The 22,280-nt window shown below is 34.9% G+C and overlaps 1 protein-coding gene across 1 annotated transcript; it reads left to right on the top strand.

Moving 5' to 3' along the window:
• The first annotated feature begins 458 nt into the window (after positions 1–458).
• On the top strand, positions 459–21,881 carry LOC139687855 (low-density lipoprotein receptor class A domain-containing protein 3-like). Its single transcript, XM_071585188.1, has 7 exons — positions 459–601; positions 804–984; positions 1,506–1,657; positions 1,749–1,883; positions 3,985–4,119; positions 13,125–13,214; positions 14,630–21,881. Exons 1-7 carry the CDS (start codon positions 550–552, stop codon positions 15,379–15,381), a joined length of 1,497 nt encoding a protein of 498 aa, XP_071441289.1. The 5' UTR covers positions 459–549; the 3' UTR covers positions 15,382–21,881.
• Positions 21,882–22,280: the final 399 nt, after the last annotated feature.

The following is a 22,280-nucleotide window of genomic DNA, read 5'->3' on the forward strand; positions in this document are numbered from 1 at the left end:
ATATGTATGAAATACAGACGAGTGCGTCGTTAATTATCGCATCTGGCCGCGAGCCAACTATGCGTATACCAAGCAGTCAACGTACTAAAATATTGTGATGAATATTAACAGATTGCTTTCTTCGGGGATATAGTATGGCCGAGTTGAGCTCTATGATGTTTGTCAGATACTGGAAGTTCTAAATAAAAATTATTACGCTTTATAAATGCGTCTTTATCCCAATGTCAACCAATTAACTTGACGAAAACAGTAGGAGCTCGCGTCTTTAAAGAATAGAAAGAACATGGCAGCATATGATACACTAATTTAGGGATAAGCTGGGGTAATAGGATTACTTTTAGTAGCTTTATTCATTTAATAGAAAAATAAAAGACTGCTACAATGGCATTGCATTGTTAGCATCACTAATATCTACACTAATATTTATAATGTTGGCAACTTGTGAAACGGGAGGAGTAGAGAAATACCAACCCTTCTGCCGTCCGCCTTCCGTAAAAAAAATGAAAGAAATGATGTGCGCAAAATGAATTTGATCTGCCGTGACAAAAAATGGGTCGTAATTTGTTGTTTTTGTTATTTTCCTTGATGTTTAACGCTAATGGTGAGCATCATATTGTTTAATAGCATGAAAATAATTCATATTTCCCACATAGGTAATATTTTTCGTGAATTTAGAGCCGCAAAGCGCCATTATTAGTTGGTAAATGTTTGACCGATGCTTGTGTTAGTTTTGTAAAAATATCAAATTTTGAAGAATAGCTCTTTCTTTATTGATTTTCACAACAATTATTATTTCCTTGTAGGCTCCGAAGAAAATGTTAAGGTGGAGCTTGTAATTTTTCCCACTCTCAAGTCCAAAGGATTGAATTTTATATCTAAAAAGGCTGAAGAAACCCTTAATGTAACATGCAGTGCCATATCTGAAACAGATTCTTTGCCACAATATAATCTTCATTGGGACCTCCCGTTCACTCCTCTAAATAGGTAAGTTGTGAGCATGTAGAATATTTTTGAATTAGTTTGATTTTAATTAGTGGCATAGACGCCCGATAGTGCTAAATCACCTTCTCATTGATGGTACAATATCAGAGGAAGGAAGTGGCAACCGTGGAAGAATACATCCCTTGTTTTCATGTCCAAACGTGATCCAAAATATTCGCCAGATAATCATAGCATAAATATTACTGTCAACGTGATTATAATCTGAAGTAAATGCATGCATCCTAAAGCAGCTTTTTACTAGGATATCTTTTAGTACACTTACCTACTGTAGTTGTAGGTAATATGGCGCAACGCCATTGCGCTGCAAGCTCTTTTATCAATTACATTTTGAGTGTGCCTGAATGTGATACAATATTCCTTTGTCACTGATATCCAAATTGAATTTGGATGTCAGTGTCAACCCTTGGCTGAATAGGGAGTTTAATGTAAACTTAAATATTAATCATGAACATTTTATGATTATAGCAAAGTTCTTTTTAATGATGTTTCATATTTCATTTCAGTCAAAACCGAGTTACGATCGGAGGAGGACTTAATACTTTGACCTTGGTCGTGCAAAACTTGAAAGTGTCTGATAGTGGTGATTACAATTGTGAAGCAAAATTGGGTGATGAAGTTAAAATTAAGGAAGCTGTCACTGTCAATGTTAAAAACAGTAGGCCAATTTTAATCGTAACTTTTATGATAACTATTTAATTTATTTTTTAGCAGTTAATGAAAAGTAATTCACTATTATTTACCAACAGAGAAAAGTTACAGCCCAAAGATCTGTAACGATAAGATGTTTTCATGCTCTCCTGGACAATGTATACCCCGCCGCTACAAGTGTGATGGGCATGTTGATTGTGAAAGTGGGGCTGATGAAGCAAAAGTGAATTGTGGTGAGACTAAATTTTAATCTCTTGTGAAGTCAACCTTCTGGTACACTTAAAGTATTTTCACTAAATTTGGAAGATTTTCTGCTTTGGCCAACTATAATAAGACCATGGTTGCAAAGTAATTTAACCATTCCTAATGTAATTTAATAAAAACTTGTCCCCTATCCAGTAAACAGTGTAATCAGCGGTTTCCTAAAATTTTCATCTAGCAAATGCCAGGAACTTTGCGTTAAAGGCGTCCATATACAGGGTATTATAATAGTGATGGTAAATACTTAGAGGAGTGATATATTTTTCTTTTTTGAGCACTTTTTTATCTCTTAGTAATGTGCACAAAACTTGTTGGAGACTTCAAATAGTAACCACGAAAATACTCCATTGTTTTCATAAAAGTAAGGTTAAGGGTTCAGTCTTTTTATGCCCATTAATGGGCATATTCAATAAAATGTTGATATTTGCTTAGAATGATGCTTAGATTTTCTTAGAAATTTTTAGAACCTTGATCTCTCCTAAATTTCTTTGATCAACAATAATTTTTCCTGATTACAGTTTTAAATTTCATAGATATGAAAAGTACTTTTTTTAAATTTGACAGAAAACTGAATTGCCTTTTAAATTATGCCAATTGTGCTGCATCATGAGTACTGCATGAGAAAAAGGTGTTTCTGAACAATGGAGAGTTACACTCTGCCCGGTTTATGCTAGCTCACACTAATAGACAAAGAAACAAAAACATGCCTACTATAGCTTCTTTAAAAATTAGCTTCTGCTGAAAACATTAATATAACTGCAGGCTTACTAGAAATTGTGTTAGATAAACAAAACAAGCTATTAAGAAACATCAAATCATATTACAATCTAGAAAACAGCAAAAAGTAATCTTTAGTTTTTAAGACAGTGGCAAAATCTTTTGCGCAATTGTTATGTTGAATAATGAAATCCAACAATGCTGTACAGCAAAATTTTTGACCAGCAAGCTGCAAAACCTTGTGATCTCTGCCCTAATTCCCTGTCCCTCTCTATACAACATGCCTAAGAAATAATTGCTTAAGTTCAGGTCACATGTGCTAGCATTTTAGGGGTGTGGAATTTCCTGGTCATTAGGAGGGGAAGTGAAATTGATGATTCCATGATTTACTGAAAGTTGCATCACCTTTGAGCTGGTCCTCCATTGGATATTTTGGAAATGCTTCCTGAAGTCATCTGGCATTCCTACCCTTTTCCCACACATTTAGCTACTGTGGTGTCAGAATTCTTCTTCCACTACATAAGTCAGGACTCAATAATGAAGGGAGTGATAAAGTTATTATATTTACTGATATTACATGAGAATTATGCGATGTTCCTGATGTAGATATAGTTGAAGGAAACAAATAGCCTATATGTATTTACACATGTTACATATACTCTGATACTGATGAAATTACAATTGAGATAAATTATTTTAATGACTCTTGAATGAATTACAATGGCTCACCTATAAAAAATTCTCGTAAATGGGTACTTGCTTCCTTGTTTTTATGGTTGCATGTTATTAAATGCTTTCTGATATTATTTCCTATGGTGTTAATTCTTCAGAATTCAGCATTGTATATGTATGTGGTTCTAAAATAGGGCCCAATTCATGCCTGGGAAGAATTACTATGGTTTAGTTCTCCAGTATTAGGCATTATATATGTGCATATAGGGGTTGCAGTAGTCCAGGGATAGAGCGTTGGACTACTGACGGAGAGCCCGGGTTTGATTACCAGGCAAGCCTCTCTGGGCACCCTCAGCTCCATCTAAGCTTGGTGATTTTTCGGGTTCCAGGTCTTCCTGGGAAACCATAGCCGACACAGGGAAAAGAATTGCCCCTCTTACCCTGATGTGTGAATTTCACATGCCGTTGGGCTTAGTACTGGGTGAACTCTAACATCACCTACCAAACCAACTTTAGGGTTGATTGCTGTGTTTATGGTTTATTTTTTTATGTGCATATATGCTTTTAAAAGTAAGGCCTAATGCATGCCTGGAAGGAATAAACTGTGACTAATTATGATAATAGTTTACATTGTCTCCTTTCTCCAGCATTAAAAATTGAATTTGTGTATGCTTTTAAAAATAGGGCCGAATGCATGCCTGGGAAGAATAAATTGTGATGATGGGCGATGCATCCCTAAAAATTGGTGCTGTGATCAACTTAATGATCCAAATTGTACTGCCAAAGTGAAACCCACTTGCTGTTCACAGTGGCATAAATGTAAGTATATGATATTAATCATGAAGTGTAATGGAAAATTCCTGTTTTATTGCTAATAAATATAATAACTTATATTCCATTCATTGCTCACAATGCATGCATAGTAAAATCTCATTATTTTGAAATCAAAGGGGTGAATAAATTGGTCTTATTGGACTTGAAAAAATATCTGGTTTGTAGTAAAATAACAAAAATTATTTCTAATGGCATCGTGTTTGGCTGGTTCAATTGCTGTGCTATTTTAGCACTACATTAATACTGGGCAAGTGAGTACTTAAATTCTATTGTGATATATAGCATATGCTGCTGTGTGTATGTATTTATAGAGAAAAATGTAACAGTGAACACCTATTCCTGGGGATAAACCTGCAAACTGTGGACTTCCATTCAATAAGTCCATTAAATCTACACAAATTCTCTTATTTCCATTAAAGTGAGCCTTGTGAATCATTATGCTTCTTGAGATGCAGAGTGGTTCTCTTTCACATTAGCTCTAATTAGGAAACTCTCTTTTGAATCAGCACTATGGTACTGGTTCCATATTAGCTTTCATCATTCCCCAAGATACCATCTTCATTTCATATTTGCAAAATCAACATTTTCACTTCCTGTTTTGACAATCAAATACATTTACCGGCGCGTGTGATTTTTCCATTGACTATGGCTTAGATTTGTATAATGATTTGCAATAACTTTGAAAAAGAAAAAGCTACTCTCAATATAATTTATAACTTTGAATAATAGCACAAATTAAATTTCACAAAAGTTATTGGTTAATATTAGAAATTTAAAATGATTTATAAGTGATGAAGGTGTAAAATTAAGTGATTATCACTGCCATCTTAAGCAAATCAATTTTATTCAGAATAACAGATACAAGACAAAATGCTCATATATACAATGAAACTTTTAAATTACCAACCACACCTTTACCATCACACAAGGGCTAGGTTCACACCGTACCTACAATGCCCCGACCATTGCTGCACTCCATCCATAATTACGCACTTCAATTTCATACACCATTCAAAATCATGTGCTGTTAACACATCATTCACTTTTGAAATACAGCATCTCATGCCGTGCACATCACATACAAACAATGTTTTAATAAGTACATTAGTATAATAACTGCTGATCAATGAAGTTTATCACCCAGTGGCTGCTTTACACTTATGCTTAAAACTCATAAAATTGGATGGAAGAGCTCAAACAAATCTCCAGGCAGCTGGTTCCAATCAGTAATAGTTCTGTTTTAAAAAGATTATTTTTTCTATTTGTTTTTTTGCATTCTTATTTTAATTTTTAAACTGTGGTCGTTTTTTCCCTTAAAGTTTGGTTTTTCTATCACTTTCCATAAATCTTCCCACGCCTCATAATTTTTAACAATTCTATGCATCGAGCCTAACCTACTCATTTATCTTCTATTTTTCACTTTCCCATTTCGGTATATCCAACATTACTGTGACACTCTCTGTTCTTTTGTACCTTCCGTGTGCATATCTTGCTGCCTTTCTTTGAAGTTTTTCTATCTTTTTAATATGTTCCACCTCATATGGATGCCATACTATAGACAAGTATTATAGGATAGGGCTGACCAGTACCTTATGTGCATTTTTTTAGTGGCTATACTACTTCTGCTTAAATTTGTCATTACCCAATGAAGTACTTTAAATGCCTTCCACGTCACATTACCTACTTGGACTCCCCACCCAAGATTGCTAGTTAAGTAAATGCTTAAAAATATTTGCAATGACTGCTACATGGGATTCTTTTTCCAAAGAGGGTGTAAATATCTTTTTGTGCATTCTTTTTATTTGAAAAATTTATATGCTTACTCTTACTAACATTAATGCCCATATTATTATTTGTAACCCAGTCACCAAGGCAGTCGATGTCTTTTTGTAGTATTAAGCAGTCATTTACATGCTCTACCCGTCTGTTTATAATGCAATCATCAGCAAAGAGTCTTATTTGGGAATTTAAATTGTTTAGTAGATTTTTTACTTAAATGAGGAAGAGTAATGGCCCTAGAACACTGCCGTGTGGAACTCCTGCTGTAACATTTGCCTCTTTTGAAAATGCATCCCCTATTTTTACTTTTTGAATTCTGCCTGTTCAAAAATACCCTCAAATCCAATGGTAATGACTCCAACTTTAACAATAATTTATCTTGAGGCACTTGGTCGAAAGCTGCCGAAAAATCAACGATTACTGCATCAACATACTTTCCTTCATCTATTGCGTCGCCGATATATTAGCTTTATCCCAAAAGCTGTGTCTCACACATGTATCCCGTTCAAAACCCATGTTGGTGTTTGAATAGCCATCTATCTCTTGGCCACCATTCTCGAATGTAGTCAGCCATTCTTTTTTCTATTATTTTGCAAACAACTGATGTTATTCTTAATGGTCTCTAATTCTTGGCTATTGTTTTATCCCCTTTCTTGAAAATTGGAGTAATGGTTGCTTTTTTCCAATCACTAGGCAAGGCATCATTATTTTAAGCTACTTTGAATAGGTGACTCAGGTACAAAGCCAATGCGGTATCACCCAGTTTTAGAATGTCAATTGATATATTATCTGGCTCCATAGACTTATTTTTCCTCATCTTCCTTATATTTTTCACAAAATGCAAGTCCTCAATGATAATAGAATTTGTTGAGGGAAGTGAGCTGTTTTGTACTGTTAACCTGATGAAGTTCTCTGTCGTTTCTGAGCTATATAGGCAAGCCTTATTGTTCTTTTTGTTTTCTATTCCTTGATGAACATCCGTAAAGCTGGAGTTGAAAATATTTGCTATTTCCGCAGTGTCGGTTAAAATTCCATTATTGTTAGTTTTTAATATGTTCACGCATTCCCTGTTGTCTTTCCTCTTTCTCATGTATTCATTGAGTTTCCTTGCATTGTCTTTCGAAATTGCATTGATTAGAAATTTTTCCTTTGCCTTCTTCTTTTCCCTATTTAGGTTGCAGACCAAGGTGCTGTAATGCTGTGACATTTCTTTACTTTCCTTCTTTAATCTGTGTGTCTTTCTTACTGCTTTCTTGAGTTTTTTAATGGTTTTGTCGTAATACTCCAGATCTGTATTCTGTTTCAAATTTTTTATGGGAGCATACTTTATTTGCCCTTCAAGAATTATTACTTTGAATGTTTCTCATGTTTTCTCGATGGTCACTCCACTACCTTCCCATCCCGAAAACTTGCCTCTTAAAAATTTCTGAAACTCTTACCTATCTGCCCGGGTATATTGCCAAATATTCTTTTCATCCCCATAGCTCCTTTTGTTGATCTATACCAAACCATCTGAACACACTGCTGCATGGTTACTTATTCCTGGAAAAACATCTGTCCTAACAAAAGGGTTTGTAGGTCTAAAGAGAAAAACTTCAAGGGTGTTTTCTTCCCTAGTGGGCTTATTTACTACCTGGTAAAACCCTTCTTCGTTGATACGGCAATTTACCTGGTCTTGTGCCTGCCTGCTCCCTGCTATTTTGCCCCCCCCCACCATATTTCTGGAAGGTTTAAATCCCCGGCTATGATGTTATTTATCTTGGGGGTTTTCAGAGCAATAGTCGGCAAGGATCTCCAGTGAGTGCATATCTTTGCTAGGACTTCTATACAGAGCAGTTATCTTCAACCATTTGCTATTTTCTGCTTCACGTATCCTTACACACATCTCACAGCCACTTTGTTGCCAATCTAAAAAGCCTATTATGTTGCTACAAACACAAATGAATGCTCCTCTGCCCCTCCCACCTCTATCCCTTCTATAGACATTGTAATTTGACGGAAAAATTTTGGCAGATGTAATGCTATCGTTAAGCCAAGATTCTGTGACAATTATGATGTTGGGATTACACACATCTATTACAGTCTCAAATTCCCTAGTTTTGTTGAGGATAGTTCTACAGTTCACCTGGAGGATATTTAAGCCCTTACCTTCAATTTTACCGTCTATACCTTACCCATCCTTGGGTCTGCTTGTAGAGTGACTAGGCATCACTCTGCTCGCTACAAATCCTGTTGTTCCTTGCCATTCCCCGTCTTCCTGCTCACGTGGTATCCTCTGCTCTCCACTTCGGGTCCCTGCTTCAATTCTTCTTCTTCGTCTGATAGACTCTTTTGTGGTCTCTCTCCCATAGAATGAGACTGTTGCACAGTTAGTAATTTTGCCTCTGTGGTGGTTGTTGATTTCCACTTCCAAATCGCCTCGGTTGATACCTATGTTTCCCTGCTTCCTGCATGTAATTGCCTAGTAGTTTTCCATGTTTATGGTAATCCCCTCTGTTAAGATGGACACCATCTACCCCAAAATGGCAATCGTTAATCCAACAGTTCATATCAGCCAAGAATAAACCTAGTATTTGACACGCCCAGTCTATTCCCTCGTTATTATAGTTGATTATGTGGTCCCAAATATCTTTTCTTCTTATGATTCCACTGATCACTATGTTTGCCTTTTTAAATTCCTTCCCTGCTGCCATGGCCAAATCCGACACCAATCCAAGTGCATAGTCACCTCGAACATCCGTTTGTGCCAACGTGTAGGATCACCACTTGCTCTTCCCGCTCAGCCTCCATCTCCTCAATTCTGTGTTGCAGTTGCTCCGTTCTTACTACCTTGATCAAAAATTTCCCGGAATTTATTCAGAAAATTAAAAATACAAGTTTATTCATCTAAATCTATATTGTCCCCTTCAAAGTAATCCCCATCGACTGCAACACACTTATGCCAGCGCTTGATCCAATCCTCGAAACATTTTTTATATTCGGTTTTCGGTATGTCCATCAGTGCTTCCTGCGATTTTTCCATTACTTCCTCTCGGCTGCTAAAACGCGTTCCCCGTAATGGTTTTTTAACTCGATTGAACAGAAAGAAGTCACAGGGAGCCAAATCAGGTGAATTCGGTGGCTGTTGGATGGTATTTGTTGCATTTTTCGTCAAAAAATGACGAATAATGATAGCAGTGTGCGACGGTGCGTTATCATGGTGCAAAATCCACGAGTTTTCTGCCCACATTTCTGGTCTCTTTCGGCGAATTGCTTCACGCAAACGTCTCATAACGCCCAAATAATACTCTTTGTTTACTGTCTGGCCTTCTGGCAAAAATTCATGATGCACTACACCGTTGTAATCCATGAAAACCGTCAGCATTGCCTTCTTTTTTGACTGAAAACGACGTGGTTTTTTTGGTCTCGGCTCATTTGGTGAACGCCATTCACTTGCCTGATGTCTGGATTGCGTGTCGTACTCATAAACCCACGTCTCGTCTCCAGTAATGATCCTTTTGATGAATGTGGGATCGGATTCAGCCTCGCAAATCATGTCTTTTGCGACGTCAACACGGTCTCTTTTTTGCATGAAATTGAGGTCTTTTGGCATGCTACACGACGGAAACCCAGATCATTAACCACAATGTCTTGGGCGGATCCATAGGCAATGTTCAAGTCCTCCGCTATTTCTCTGATGGTTAATTTGCGGTTATTGACCAACATTTCTTTTACTTTATCAATTTTTTCACCGACTTTCGATGTCGATGGTCTGCCACTGCGTTCATCATCTTCGATTGACTCACGACCACTTCTGAACCGCTCGTGCCACTGGTAAACGACCGTTTTTTTTAGAGAATCGTTGCCGAAACACTTTTCCAACATTTCCAACGTCCGTGCGCCACTAAATCCGTTTTTTACGCAAAATTTAATACAAGTTCGTTGTTGCAAATTTAAATCCATTTCTGCAATTGTAAAAAATCGCCAACACACACAGAGATAGATGTACTCTTGGCTACGTAACTTTTGCAAATGTCAAGTTATGACACTAAGATTTAAAGGGAATATCAACAACAGATGTACCAATTTAACAAAAAAAAACAGAACTCAAATCGGAACGATGGGAGCGCCACACGGTGGTTATTCCGGGAAATTTTTGATCAAGGTAGTATACTTGGGAAGCAATTTACCCTTGCCCCGCCTTCCTTGCAAACTTCTCCGCTGAATCTTATTATAGAATCCCCCATGATCCTTATCTTTATTTTATTCTGCTTTAGTTAACATGTTCCTTGTGGATATGATTTTAGCCTTTAGATTACCTTGAAACCCAAAACTTGGCTAGCACAAGGTATTCAAGTGAAATGTAGTGTTTATTTTGTTTTCGGGAATATTTATGTTGCACATTGCATCTTTAGTCCTGGCAAGGTTTCGTGTTCAATATTTTTTTTACACATGAAAGATAGTAATAGTATGAGTTATTGAGGAAGGAGATTGACGGTTGATGTCATTTGAGTCATTAGGAATGGACAAGGAAGGAGGAAGGGTGGAGAGAAACTTGGTGTTGGCTTTAGCCTACTCTGAACAAAAGGTGCCAAGAGGTCCGCAGTTGAACGTCTCATCTGAGATACTGCTTACTCACTGAAAATGTTCTCCATGAAGCACCTCGAGTAGGGATCGGGATGCCCACAAGAGATAGGCATGCGTCAATCTTCGGAGAAAAAGCCATCATAGTGCTCCTCTTTCCTTCTTACCTATCCTTTTGGAGCAATAGGATGACCTCAATAGAAAAATTGCTGACACTTTTGAGTCCCTCAATATGCTTGGAAGCATTTCGATTGTTGACTCAATAGGGCTTTGAGGTTAGAGCAGTAAGTTGACGTGTAGAATTTTCGTGTTTCTCCTCTTCTGTGGGTGGTAATGTCATCCTAACTCCTGCCCCCCATAACTCAAAAGGCTACCTACCATTTTGCCCCCCATTCTTCCCCCTGGAAATGAGCTACACATGATTATTGTCAAGGTCACCATGTGAAGTGTGTATTCTTTGACCTAATGAAAAGTTTGGGAGAGTATAAAATTCCTGTGCCAAAAAGGAAAGTCAATCAGCAATAACACTTTTCTCCTCTCCTTGAGTTTCACTTCAGCAAATCCTTGAGGTCACTGTGTAGGCAATGGGTTAGCCCATGCAATCATCTCCTTTTTTTCTCCTTCCTTTTTGTTCCCAACCTCCATAATCCTGCACCAGGGTGAATTGACTCCCTAAATATGCAGTGGATCATAGCAGTCATCTCCTATGAAGTTCAGGTTGTTGGTTCTTTCTCCTTTCCCTGAGGGAGGAGCCTTGGATTAATATTTGACTGCAAACCAGACTCACTGGAAGTATAAACAAAAATTTGTGATAGGGCTAGTAGCTCATTGTTAATATACTGCATCCTTTTGTATTTTTTGGTTAAGTGTTGACTTAACAAAATTAATTGTGTGTTTTGGGTTCAGTGGAATTTTATTAAATGCATATTGATTAGAGTAGGTATTTGGACTGCTGAGATCATTTGTGGTGTAGTTAAATTCTACATATATATTTTTAGTTATATATGTTAAGATATTTAAAATTTATTACTTCTCCATCTATTTTTATGAGATAATTTAAATAATACACAATAATGTTAGCAAAGAATTAGCTAAAATATTATGAGGATATTATAGTGGAGGTGCCCAATGATTATTTGTTGTAGTTTTTTATTTTTGACCGCAGGAATTTATATTTTAATTTCAACTTTTACTGTGAACATTTTTATAATATAGATGAAACTGAACTGTTGTAATGCAGAAAATAAAGAAGTTTCAATCAAAGTGGTGCATATCTAGAGGGTTGCCAATAAAAGCCAGCAATTACAAACCAAATAAACCAAGAACCAGTTAATCTTTGACACTTTTGAATGTGATTCAATGGTCATAATACACAAATCCAAAAACCAGTCATTTTTTAAGGTTTGACCATTCATAAAACAAAGCGAAGTTTTCCGAAATTCTTGACAAATGTTTCTCAGGATTCAGGAATGAAAGAATATGCCGGAAGGAATTTATGCCTAAAAAATCTGCTCACAAATAAATAAAATGTTAATACAATCAAATGTGATTGAGAAAAAAATTGTTGATTTTTTCTGAAATGACAATGATGAGTTTTGTCTACAGTACTACCATAAATGTTAATAGCAAATGATATGATATTCTTCAATAAGTGAAAGTGATTTATCATATCTCCTGGTGATGAGGGTTGCTCAATAAAGTGTGATCATATGTTTTTTTATTCATATAATTCATTGTGAAAAACTTTAATTTTATGTTATATTGTAAGATTGATTTATGATATATGATTCAAATTGTGTTGAGTTGACTCTGGTGTTACATCAGAAGCAGCCATTGCAAGTTGAAATTTTTAGTTCTCCTACAGCAATGATGTAGGTAACACCTTATAAGAAATATGCTGCATTAAGGCTTTGCTTTCACCTGTACAAATCGTCAGCCAAGGCATATTTAATTTTACAGGAGGCTTGTGAAGAATGTGTTCGTCCCTATTGCACAGCTAGTAGATGGTTTTAAATGTTTGAAAAGGGGAGGGAATATCATCATGTGCTCAGCTGGGAAAATTATTGTCGTATAATTTTTTTATATTCAGGGAATGATGTATCCCCATGTCATACTGGTATGCACAACTATGAATGAAGTGTGCTATAGGAATGTAACTTGAGAATGCCGTTACCTAATATCTCATGAAACTCTAAGTGAAGTGTGTTAATTTTCTTCATTCTAATCCAAACATATTCCCATGTGACTTTTCCTGTTCCCTAATATGAAGAAATTAATTCATAGAAAGTGTTTTTCATTCTCAGAAACAGGTTTGGTTGGCCAGAATTTGTTTAAACTTTCAACAGCTCTGACAGATGCACTGCTGTAGTCAAATCAAGAAACTTGTACCATATAGGTACATTGAACATTATGCAGACATTATAATATAAAATTGAATGCTTCAACAGTAAATTATGCAGTTAAAAAAATATGATCAATATTCTTGGAATAGCCCTAATTTAATATGCTATGTGAAAAATATTTTTTTTGTGATTTTGATTTTTTTTGGTTTGAATTTCAAAATCTTGACCATGAAAATTCTTATCAATAAAGTTTGCCCATTATTTTGAACTCTTTATTTCTTAATTCTTTTTTATCTTTCATTTCAGCATATGTGGATAATGACCATGGATACTTATCAGAACAGCAACGGTATAGTGACATGGGTTTTTTGCAAACCACGATTTATACTGTGATTGGTACGTTGGCCTTTATTTTTATAACTCTCCCTATTAAATATATGTGAGTTAATTTGTATAAAAAATAAAGGTGGGAGCATTAAATAAAATAACTTTACTAGGTAGGGGAGGATGGTGTGTAATAAGTATTGTTGATTTATCATTAAGATATTTGTAGTTTGAATTGCAATTATTTTTTCGAAAAGGTTTTCCTTACAACCATTCCTCTGGTGAAGAGAATACATTCATTTTGGGTTGTAAGATGGTTAAGCATAAGACAGATCTGCTTTTCTTTACTAACATCTTTGATATTTTGATTCCAATATTCACTTTTCTCCTATCAGTAGAAAACTGTTTTGGAATGAGGAGGATGGGCACTAATCAAAACAAATTTCATTAGAAGTAAATGAATTGATTAAATTAAAAAAAAAATTAATGAACATAACATGTGGTGACCCTTCAATAAACATTTAACTTGATTTTTTAATTTTGCCTTGAAACAAAAATTGAGTTTAAAAATAATAGGGTTGAGAACTGGGATAAGAAATCTAAGATCAATTCCATGAGTGAAAAAAATGTGAACCACATCCATCCAACTTTCTTGGGATGTTTTAGGCACATGCATTGAAATTTGCCTCTAATTGTTTCGAATTTGAAGTTGACTGTCAGTGTTGTTGCTCAAATTTGGCCCTCAAAATGTAATCTCTAAATACATTTTACTTGGAATGGCCAAAAGTTCTTGAGTCCTTGTAAATGTGGAAAAAACTGGGAAAGGGAGAAATCTTGTGAAATTTATAGAAATTGACTGTACAGCCTGTAATTTTGGAAAAGTAAGGTTATTTTCATGAAAATAGATAGTGGTAATTGGAAGGATGAATAATTTTGGTATTCATTCTTTCAAATTTAATATAAATGTTTAACCTAATGACTAACCTGTTTTGTATTTTGCTGGGAGGTAAAGGACTGTCTTACTACATCTTTGTACAAAGAAGAGGCTTTCATGGTTTTAATTGAGTGAATCAAGTGTTGCAATATGAAACAACTCCCCACCTTCTGCTGCAATAGTAATCAGTAGGCATTCATTCAGTTCTTTGAGTGAGAATACTTAGGAGTATAAATTGCCCCATAATGGGAATGGTTGTTTTTCTCTAACATTCAATATTTTGTGCTTTCAAAATTAATATGGTTTCATGTTTTTATGGAGGTCCCTGTGTCTTGGGAATCTGTAGGCTGTTTGATATGCCATCAGATTTACCAGGAACCAAACTACCAAAGTTTGGGCCAAATCCTTGCAAAAGGCAAGGTTGAGAACCCCATGATCTTAGGTGGTAGAGGAGAATGTTGTCCACCAGACTAGCTCAGTTGACTTTTGAGTCCCTGATTTAATGCCTTAATGTGTTCTTAATGGAGTGTTGTGGTCTTTCTTTATTATGCAGGATGTGCCATGGCATTCATGTTCATTGTCACCATATTGGTGGTTGCTATTTGCCGTGTTCACATGAAGCGCTCGTCTACCCTTGGGGGAATTGCTTCTGTCACCCCTTCACACAGGATGCGTTGTAGTCGGCTAACAAATAATGGTGGACGGTTTCCAGGTGGTGCATTGCCCAGGAATAGTGCTACACACTCCCTACTTACCCATCATCAACCCATTGACCCTGCACCAAATTCCCCTTTGCATTCACTCCAGCTCTATGATCTAGATGTTTACCTGAATGCTGCCACAAGTCTCCCTCCGGGCAGTGGTAGGGATCCCAGTCAAAGTTCCCGCATGGCAAATCAGAACCCACACAGTCTTCTTGTGACATACAACATTAACAATGGTGTTCAGTTTGTGGGCCGACCAGTGGATCCTCCTCCATATTGTGAGGTTATGTCAGCTCCACCCAGAGAGGGCCCTCCTCCTCCTTATGTGTCACATGAAGACATCTCATCACAGGCATTAAATCAGATGCCATCCACACATGTGGTTGCCACCATCAACTCTCCTAGTGCAAGTGCCGGCACACCATTGAATCTACCACCTCCGCCCTCCATTTCAGTCCAGCCACCTCAACAGTCCACAGAGGAAGAACCTTCTCCGGCAGAGATGGGATCATCAGTTGTAAATATTGAATCCCAAGCCACTGACTCTTTACTAGGATCAGTGTCTGAGGAAAGAAATGCTTCCTGTGAGCACAATGGTTGATTTTTAAAGATACAGGTTTTTAAAGCAATATTTTTAATTGTATCACATGGGACCTGAATTGGGACCAGAGTTTAACAATTAAGCACAAGGCAGGGGAGATCTGTTATCTAAGATCTGGACGGCCTGGATGATATTATCTCAAAATGGCATTCTAATTGTTGGCTTCCCAAGAGGAAACAATTAAATGATGGTGAATGTGATATTTTTCTCTAAAGTTAATTTATAGGATGGCTTCTCTAAAATATGCTGGCTGGTTTATTCTTATAACTGAATCACCTGAAAGAGCAGCTAAAAGCTTTATTTTATAAAATTTAAAGATGATTGTGTGACAGTGACAGGCTCAGATGTGCTCTTTTTTATGATATTATTAGGTGCCAACTCAGTAATATATTTACTCATACAAAACATTTCTTGTTGTTAAAGCACTTGACATATATAATGAAGGTATTCCTGATTTAGGTGCACAAATCACAACATTTGTTACTGCTGCATTTATATGGTTCAGTTAATATTTGCAACAATGAAATGCAGTTCTATACATGGTTTTAATCAAACATATTCCTAATTGTTAACAGTTCATATACATTTAACTGATACACTTTGAATTTGTGTTAATTCTTATTGAAACGCCTTTGAAATGTGATGCATTGGTAATAACAAAAGAGTAAGAGATAACTTCTTTACTCCTGAATGATATCAAATCATGGAGGTAAATATCAGCTATGGGTATGCCCTTGTTTGTTTATAGCATGCCCTGATAAATGAATTAAGAGTTGGCTGCACACAATTTTGGATGGATGATTTTCATTTGAACTTTACTTGTTGCAAAGTTAGAAACATTTGAAAGGTAAATGTTGACTTCTCTCTAAATGACCTCACATCCACTCATTTTAAGATAAAGAACTGGTTTTTTCATGGGCTTATTATTCCATATGTTTAGCATTATTATATTTGTGGGTTACACTTGGGATATTATGTTTCAATGATAAAGGCTTGTATGCAATTGAAGCAATATAATAATTCAAACAATATAATAATTCAAACAATCGCTCCATTAGACCTTACTTCAGCTCATATCTCTCTCCATCATATCACTTTGGAAAATAACTGGTAGTAGTAGTAGTAGTTCATAGTAGTAGTTCTAGTGCTAGTAATTATTAGTTTTTTTGGCAGTGGCTCAGGTCTTAATATACTGTTAATGCAGCTTAGAAAAACCAATCACAATGCACAGGATTGGTGTTTGAGGTAGATTGAAGCCTACCATCTTTGAGTCAACTAGTGAGCTCTCACTGGTCTATCTGAGTTGATTAACTATTTACATTCACTCACCAATTGCTGCTAATTACTGGTTACTGGAAATTTAATACTAAATTTAAGACCCATATGAAACATATTACTCACTTTGAATGCCATTTCTCCATATCTTATTATACTGTCATGATGATTTTATATAAAGTGGCACATTGTGTCTAATTTCCAAAATACTCTATAATAATTTTAATGACAGTTATATTTAAGAAGGCCAGTAAAAGGATTCACATCTGATCAGATTCCTATGCTGTTGAAAATATTTTAATATTTTTTTGGATATATTGAGTAAGTATGTCTAATACTTTAGTAATGCATATTATTATGTGAAACCACTCAATGAAACACTTTCAACTCAGTTAATGTAGTAGGTAATCAAGATTTGTCCACTTAAATCCTCAGGTTTAGTAATTGAAAATTAATGAAAACTAGGCAAGGAATATGATATAAAAAGCGATATAAAAGGAGAATGCAGTTATCAATTTGTGTTCGGCATTAATGTGGAACTGTACTAGTTAAAAAGCCATAAAGCAGAGTTGGTGGAACTTGTAAATCATTAGCATACAAGTGTGATAATAATTATATGCACACTTTTTCAGTAAACATTGTAATTTCTGAGAAATATTCTGCCAGAACAGTTTAAAAATTATGCTGTCTCATCAATCTAGGAAATATGTCAGGTTTCATCTGTTATATTTTTGTTGTCAACATATCATACTTGATGAGCAGACATGTTTTTCTCAAGTTCTTAGCATCAGGAGTTTGAGTTTAAAATTTGGACTAAGCTTGATTATTTTGTGGGTCTGGTACCTTTTCCATATAAAAACAGAGAGGCGGGAGTACGAGTCAGTACATTGACACATTAACCATGCATTTGATGCTGGCATCATCCTTAAAGTCATTGCTAAAAGAAAGGGTTGCATAGTTCACTTCTGTTAGTGCCAAATGTATGAGCCTTTATTGGTCATACACATTCTCTTGCATATTATTCTTTAATTTTTCAGGTTTCTTAATAGGAATCATAGCCAAATTTCAATTGAATTTTGGAGATAGACAGCAACAGCAGAGGAAAAAAGTTACCTGCAGTCATTTTGAATGCATTTTTGATGGATGTTGGTACACACAAAGTAAAACTATAAAAGATAACGTGTAATGGAAAGTGGGCATCATTAGTGGATGTCAATGAGGTGGACATTTTTTCAAGTATTTAATATAATAAAGTACAAATGTTCTCATCTGCAAAGATATTGGAATCCACTAAAGCTGATGGATCTGATAATGCCTCTTCCTCACTGCCTGTGGAAACTATTTTGGAGGTTAAATACCCATTGAATGAATAAACAAATATTAGGTATTTGCATTCAATTTCACAATTTTACATCTATTCTGCATATCATGTTCCAATACTTATTCCAAATGGACCTAGGTTGTGTTTAACAACCAGTATATCTATAATTTCAGCAGTTACCATGAAGATGCATGAGGGTTGTGGTATTGGAAAATCCAGAATACAATGCTTATCAGAGGGGATTGAAGGGTGTAGGTAATTACTCTGTTTCTCATGCCATCTCTTGTAGAAACATACTTCCCTGAAAGGATGATTAGGTGATGATTAGAAAAAAAGATGAACTGCACTTTACTTATATGTATTTGTTGTACTGGTCCTGCATCACTCGGCCACGGCAGGAAAGACCTTATTCTCTATGAAATCATTCGAAAACTTCAATTTCTTTGGCTAACTATTTATCCACTAGTTAGAAATTTTTATAAAAGAATGGACTTCCAATATTTCTGTACTGTTCTACAGATAAACATTAGTCATTCTTTCAACTTCTACTAAGTTTTGACCATTAAATTTTATAAAATTTGCTAAAAGCTTTGTGGATACATCATAGAATTGTATCACACCCATTCTCAAAAGGGTATCATTTTCAGTAAAGCTAAAAATTTCCTATTCCATGATGAAATTCAAAGAGAGTTCTAGTAATTTGGGAACAGAATTTTAGCTAAATTTTCCTTGCCGAGCCAAGGTCATTTACTTTACATTTTATGAAATTTCTATTGACACATTTTAAAATTATGGCTATTCACGATAATTATTTTCCGTCTCAAAAGTAGATTTTCAGTTATGAATTACATTGAGCATGCCTTTGTATTTTATTCATATGATTTAACTGTAAATTGGACTCATTCTGATGGGAAGTCAAAAGTTATAAAACAAATCACAATTTCTTTCAAAGGTAATAAAATACATGAATGAAATTATTTCATAGGTAGTGCAAAAACTTAATAATGCACCCATTTTATCATTGTTATATTATTTATCTATGAAATTGTTAAATTTATCTAAAAAAATTTAAACTGCCCATTGCTTATGCTTTCAGGAAATAATTTTGCTGAACTTAGATTATTCAGCAGAGTAAATAATTAATGAACCTGAAGATGAAGATTTGATATCTATGTAATTTCACCAAGGGAAATTGTAGTATTTTTCAAGTAGAATCTGAGGGTTTTGTTCTCAATTCATTTCTCAAGACCAGTCATTTTGGTCACTCTTTAAGTGATCTATTCAAATATCTACTCTCAAGTTTAACCTCTAGTCTATTCCGTAATCTGAGAAACTGAAATGAGAACTTAGCTGAAACAAAATGGGAGGAAGCTTAGCCAAAGGAAAGTCATATTAGGACTAGCCTTAGATCCTACCCTTGTTATTAAATTTTCATCTTGTGTGAATACTTTTCACTCTGCCTGAATATTGACCCTGGTTTTTTTTATTAATTTTTGGAATTTAAACCTCCTAGTGTATACTGGCATATGCAGCGAGTTGCATCACATTTCTTAATTAGTTTACAAGTAATACACATAACAGATACATTTTATCACATTTAAGTTTTTATTTGACAATTATTATGCAAAAATTAGGAAATTTGAGGTTAACGAGTAGTTTAGCAGAGCTGTTGTATCACAGTAAACCCTAATATTTTGGTAGCTTGATATGTATTGCTTATAAGTGGTGTGAATATAGTTTTAAAGGTCAGATTGTTTACTTTGGTGACATGGAGTGTGTAATTTTCCTTTTGTCTAGAAAAATCACATAGGAGGTGAATTATTTACTTGTGAAACATGATGTTAATAAATACAGGTTTGTTGATGGTGAGCCTCTATTCATATCTCCCAAAATATGTTACTGTGAATAGTAAAAGTTAATCGTTCATAGGAAGAGTAGTGAAGTAACTTCATGGAAAATTAATTAGGAATCATGTGGTGATATTTCTGTATTGCATCAAATGATTGTACAATCAAGTACTTTGTTGGAGTGCCAGAGTGGTACTAACCAAATTTATCGTGATTGGCCATGCTCTATGGTGCAGCCAGGAACAGGATTTCAATCCGGGGACTGTTTATTGACCAGTGAAAAAATTTGGAAATTATTGTAGTAAAAGAAAAATATTATTTCCATAATCACAAATGCGCCTTAGTCTCCCCGTCCCCCAATGGCTGTGCCTCTGGCTTTGCTAGTGCCAATTTAAATAGCCCAGAATAATGTTAGAATAACGGTATGTTGGCGTCACGTTATCCCTTATTGTATAAAATGTATTGGATGAAGTTGTCTCATAAACATATTGGTTCAAATGGTTAAAGAAATGGATTTTAACAATTCATGTTGTTGGTCAATATAAATCATGCATTAGACGTTTTATTTTTAAGTTGGCTTCTCACAGTCTTTCCTTTCAGAATTGTTTTACCACAGATGGAAACTTTTATCATATCCCTGAAGGCATAAATATTGAAAATATCCCTGTATTTTTGTTCATAGAAAGTTAAAGGCTTACATGGTACTGAAAGAAGGTTGATTTTTATACATGCATAACTTTCTCTTGTGGAATATATTACATTCAGAATTCTGTAATTAAAGGTGACCCACTTCGTTGTGCATTGCATTGTGTGATTAATTTGAAACATTTTAGTTTACCGCATTTAAAATACATTCAAAGTGTTTTTGAATTTGTTATTGTCTAGGTGTAATTTATTATTTCCTAGTTTTTCTGTGCTCAAGCATCAAGCCAGAACTTTTCTACTATTCTGTGTATTTTCAAGTGGTACTAGCATTGTGAGCTAAGAGCCATGAAAAATTATATTTTACTACTAGATATCGTCATAATTAACTAAATAATCAGGGTAAGCTTACAGGTGCTTTTCTCTTTTAAGAAATTGGAACATTTTGAGGGCCCCATGGTATGTTTCTCATTATGTTTATTGCAAATAGAGTATCCTGTTGGCATCTAAGTCTTCCCATGTTGAATGCATAGCTATATATATATATATATATATATATATATATATATATGTATGATTCATATGCAGAAATGATTATTTCCACAGTATGTGATGGAAATTTGTTTGACAATTACATATATAGATAATATATGTATGTGTAAATATGAATAACTGAATTATGAAGTTTTATATTGGTTTAAGAAATGTTTTGACTGAAGCAAAATTGTTTTATCTAGTCGTAGAGTGAGTTTTTATAAATGTATGTAAATGCTCAACTGCCAGGAAAAATATGTTAGTAATTTTGCGTATATCAGGTAGTGGATGGAAGTGGATGAATGTATATGTACTATATATTGATTTTTTCACATTTTACAGTAAACCATTTATTAAATTCAAAAATCATATTTTGATGATACATATATCGAATTCAATTGACATAAGATTACATGGATTTCAATATTTTTATTTGTAACTGCAATATCATTAAGTACAAATATTATAACTTTTAATTCAGTCTGTTTCTAATCTTGGGTTGCATATGAAAATGTTTCATACTGACTTTTAAATATGAGGTTATTCATTTACAGGACACTGTATGCTATCATATTTTTGCCAAAGTAATCTCTTTAGAAATACCTTTATCTGAACTGACACTTGAAATTTAATTGCTATGCTTTGTTTGTTTTTGCTGAATGTGAAAAGGTGGTGTAAAACAATAAGTGATTTCATGTAATGAAATGGCGATCACCTGATTTTGGGAAAGTGTCAGGTTATTTTTCAGGTTCGATGACACAGCACCCTTACATTCTAGTTACTTAAACACTTTTGCTCACTGTATATTTCTCATGTAATATGGCAATATACAAAATGTACAAATTTTTGATATGCAGATATTACCAGTGTTGCATAGTAAATAATAATGCTGTGTTGAATTTTTGTGTTTAATTTGCCAAGAAGAATTTCCCTTATATACCAGTAAGACATTGAATGTTGATATGGTATGTAACAATGCTGAATGGGTTAATTTTGAGCCTAATTATGAGTTCTCTTATAAATATTTATTTCCATTTTCACAACTTGCGCGAAGTCATTTGATTAAAGAATAGTTACATTTTTAGTAGTAATTCCTGGACAGCTGTAATAGGGTTCTTGAATCGTACTGCAAGCTGATTTTAAAGCCCTCAAAGCTTGAATATGGAGTGTAGTCTTAGATGACTGAGAAACTTGGTTGTTGTGCCAAGATAAGACTATTGCTGGTATGAATAATTTTTCCTCCTGATTTATGTGTTTTTATTTTTAAGAATTTGCTGAAT

Source organism: Hetaerina americana, unplaced genomic scaffold (assembly GCF_022747635.1).
Source record: "Hetaerina americana unplaced genomic scaffold, ioHetAmer1.1.p SCAF_2, whole genome shotgun sequence".
NCBI classification, from domain to species: domain Eukaryota; kingdom Metazoa; phylum Arthropoda; class Insecta; order Odonata; family Calopterygidae; genus Hetaerina; species Hetaerina americana.

What these genes read in the sequence shown, in the direction of transcription:
- LOC139687855 (XM_071585188.1), top strand. Translation starts at nt 550, where the DNA reads ATGGGTCGTAATTTGTTGTTTTTGTTATTTTCCTTGATGTTTAACGCT. An exon ending in CTTGATGTTTAACGCTAATG is followed by an intron (nt 602 to 803) that starts GTGAGCATCATA and finishes ATTTCCTTGTAG; the next exon opens with GCTCCGAAGAAAATGTTAAG. An exon ending in CTGTTCACAGTGGCATAAAT is followed by an intron (nt 4,120 to 13,124) that starts GTAAGTATATGA and finishes CTTTCATTTCAG; the next exon opens with CATATGTGGATAATGACCAT.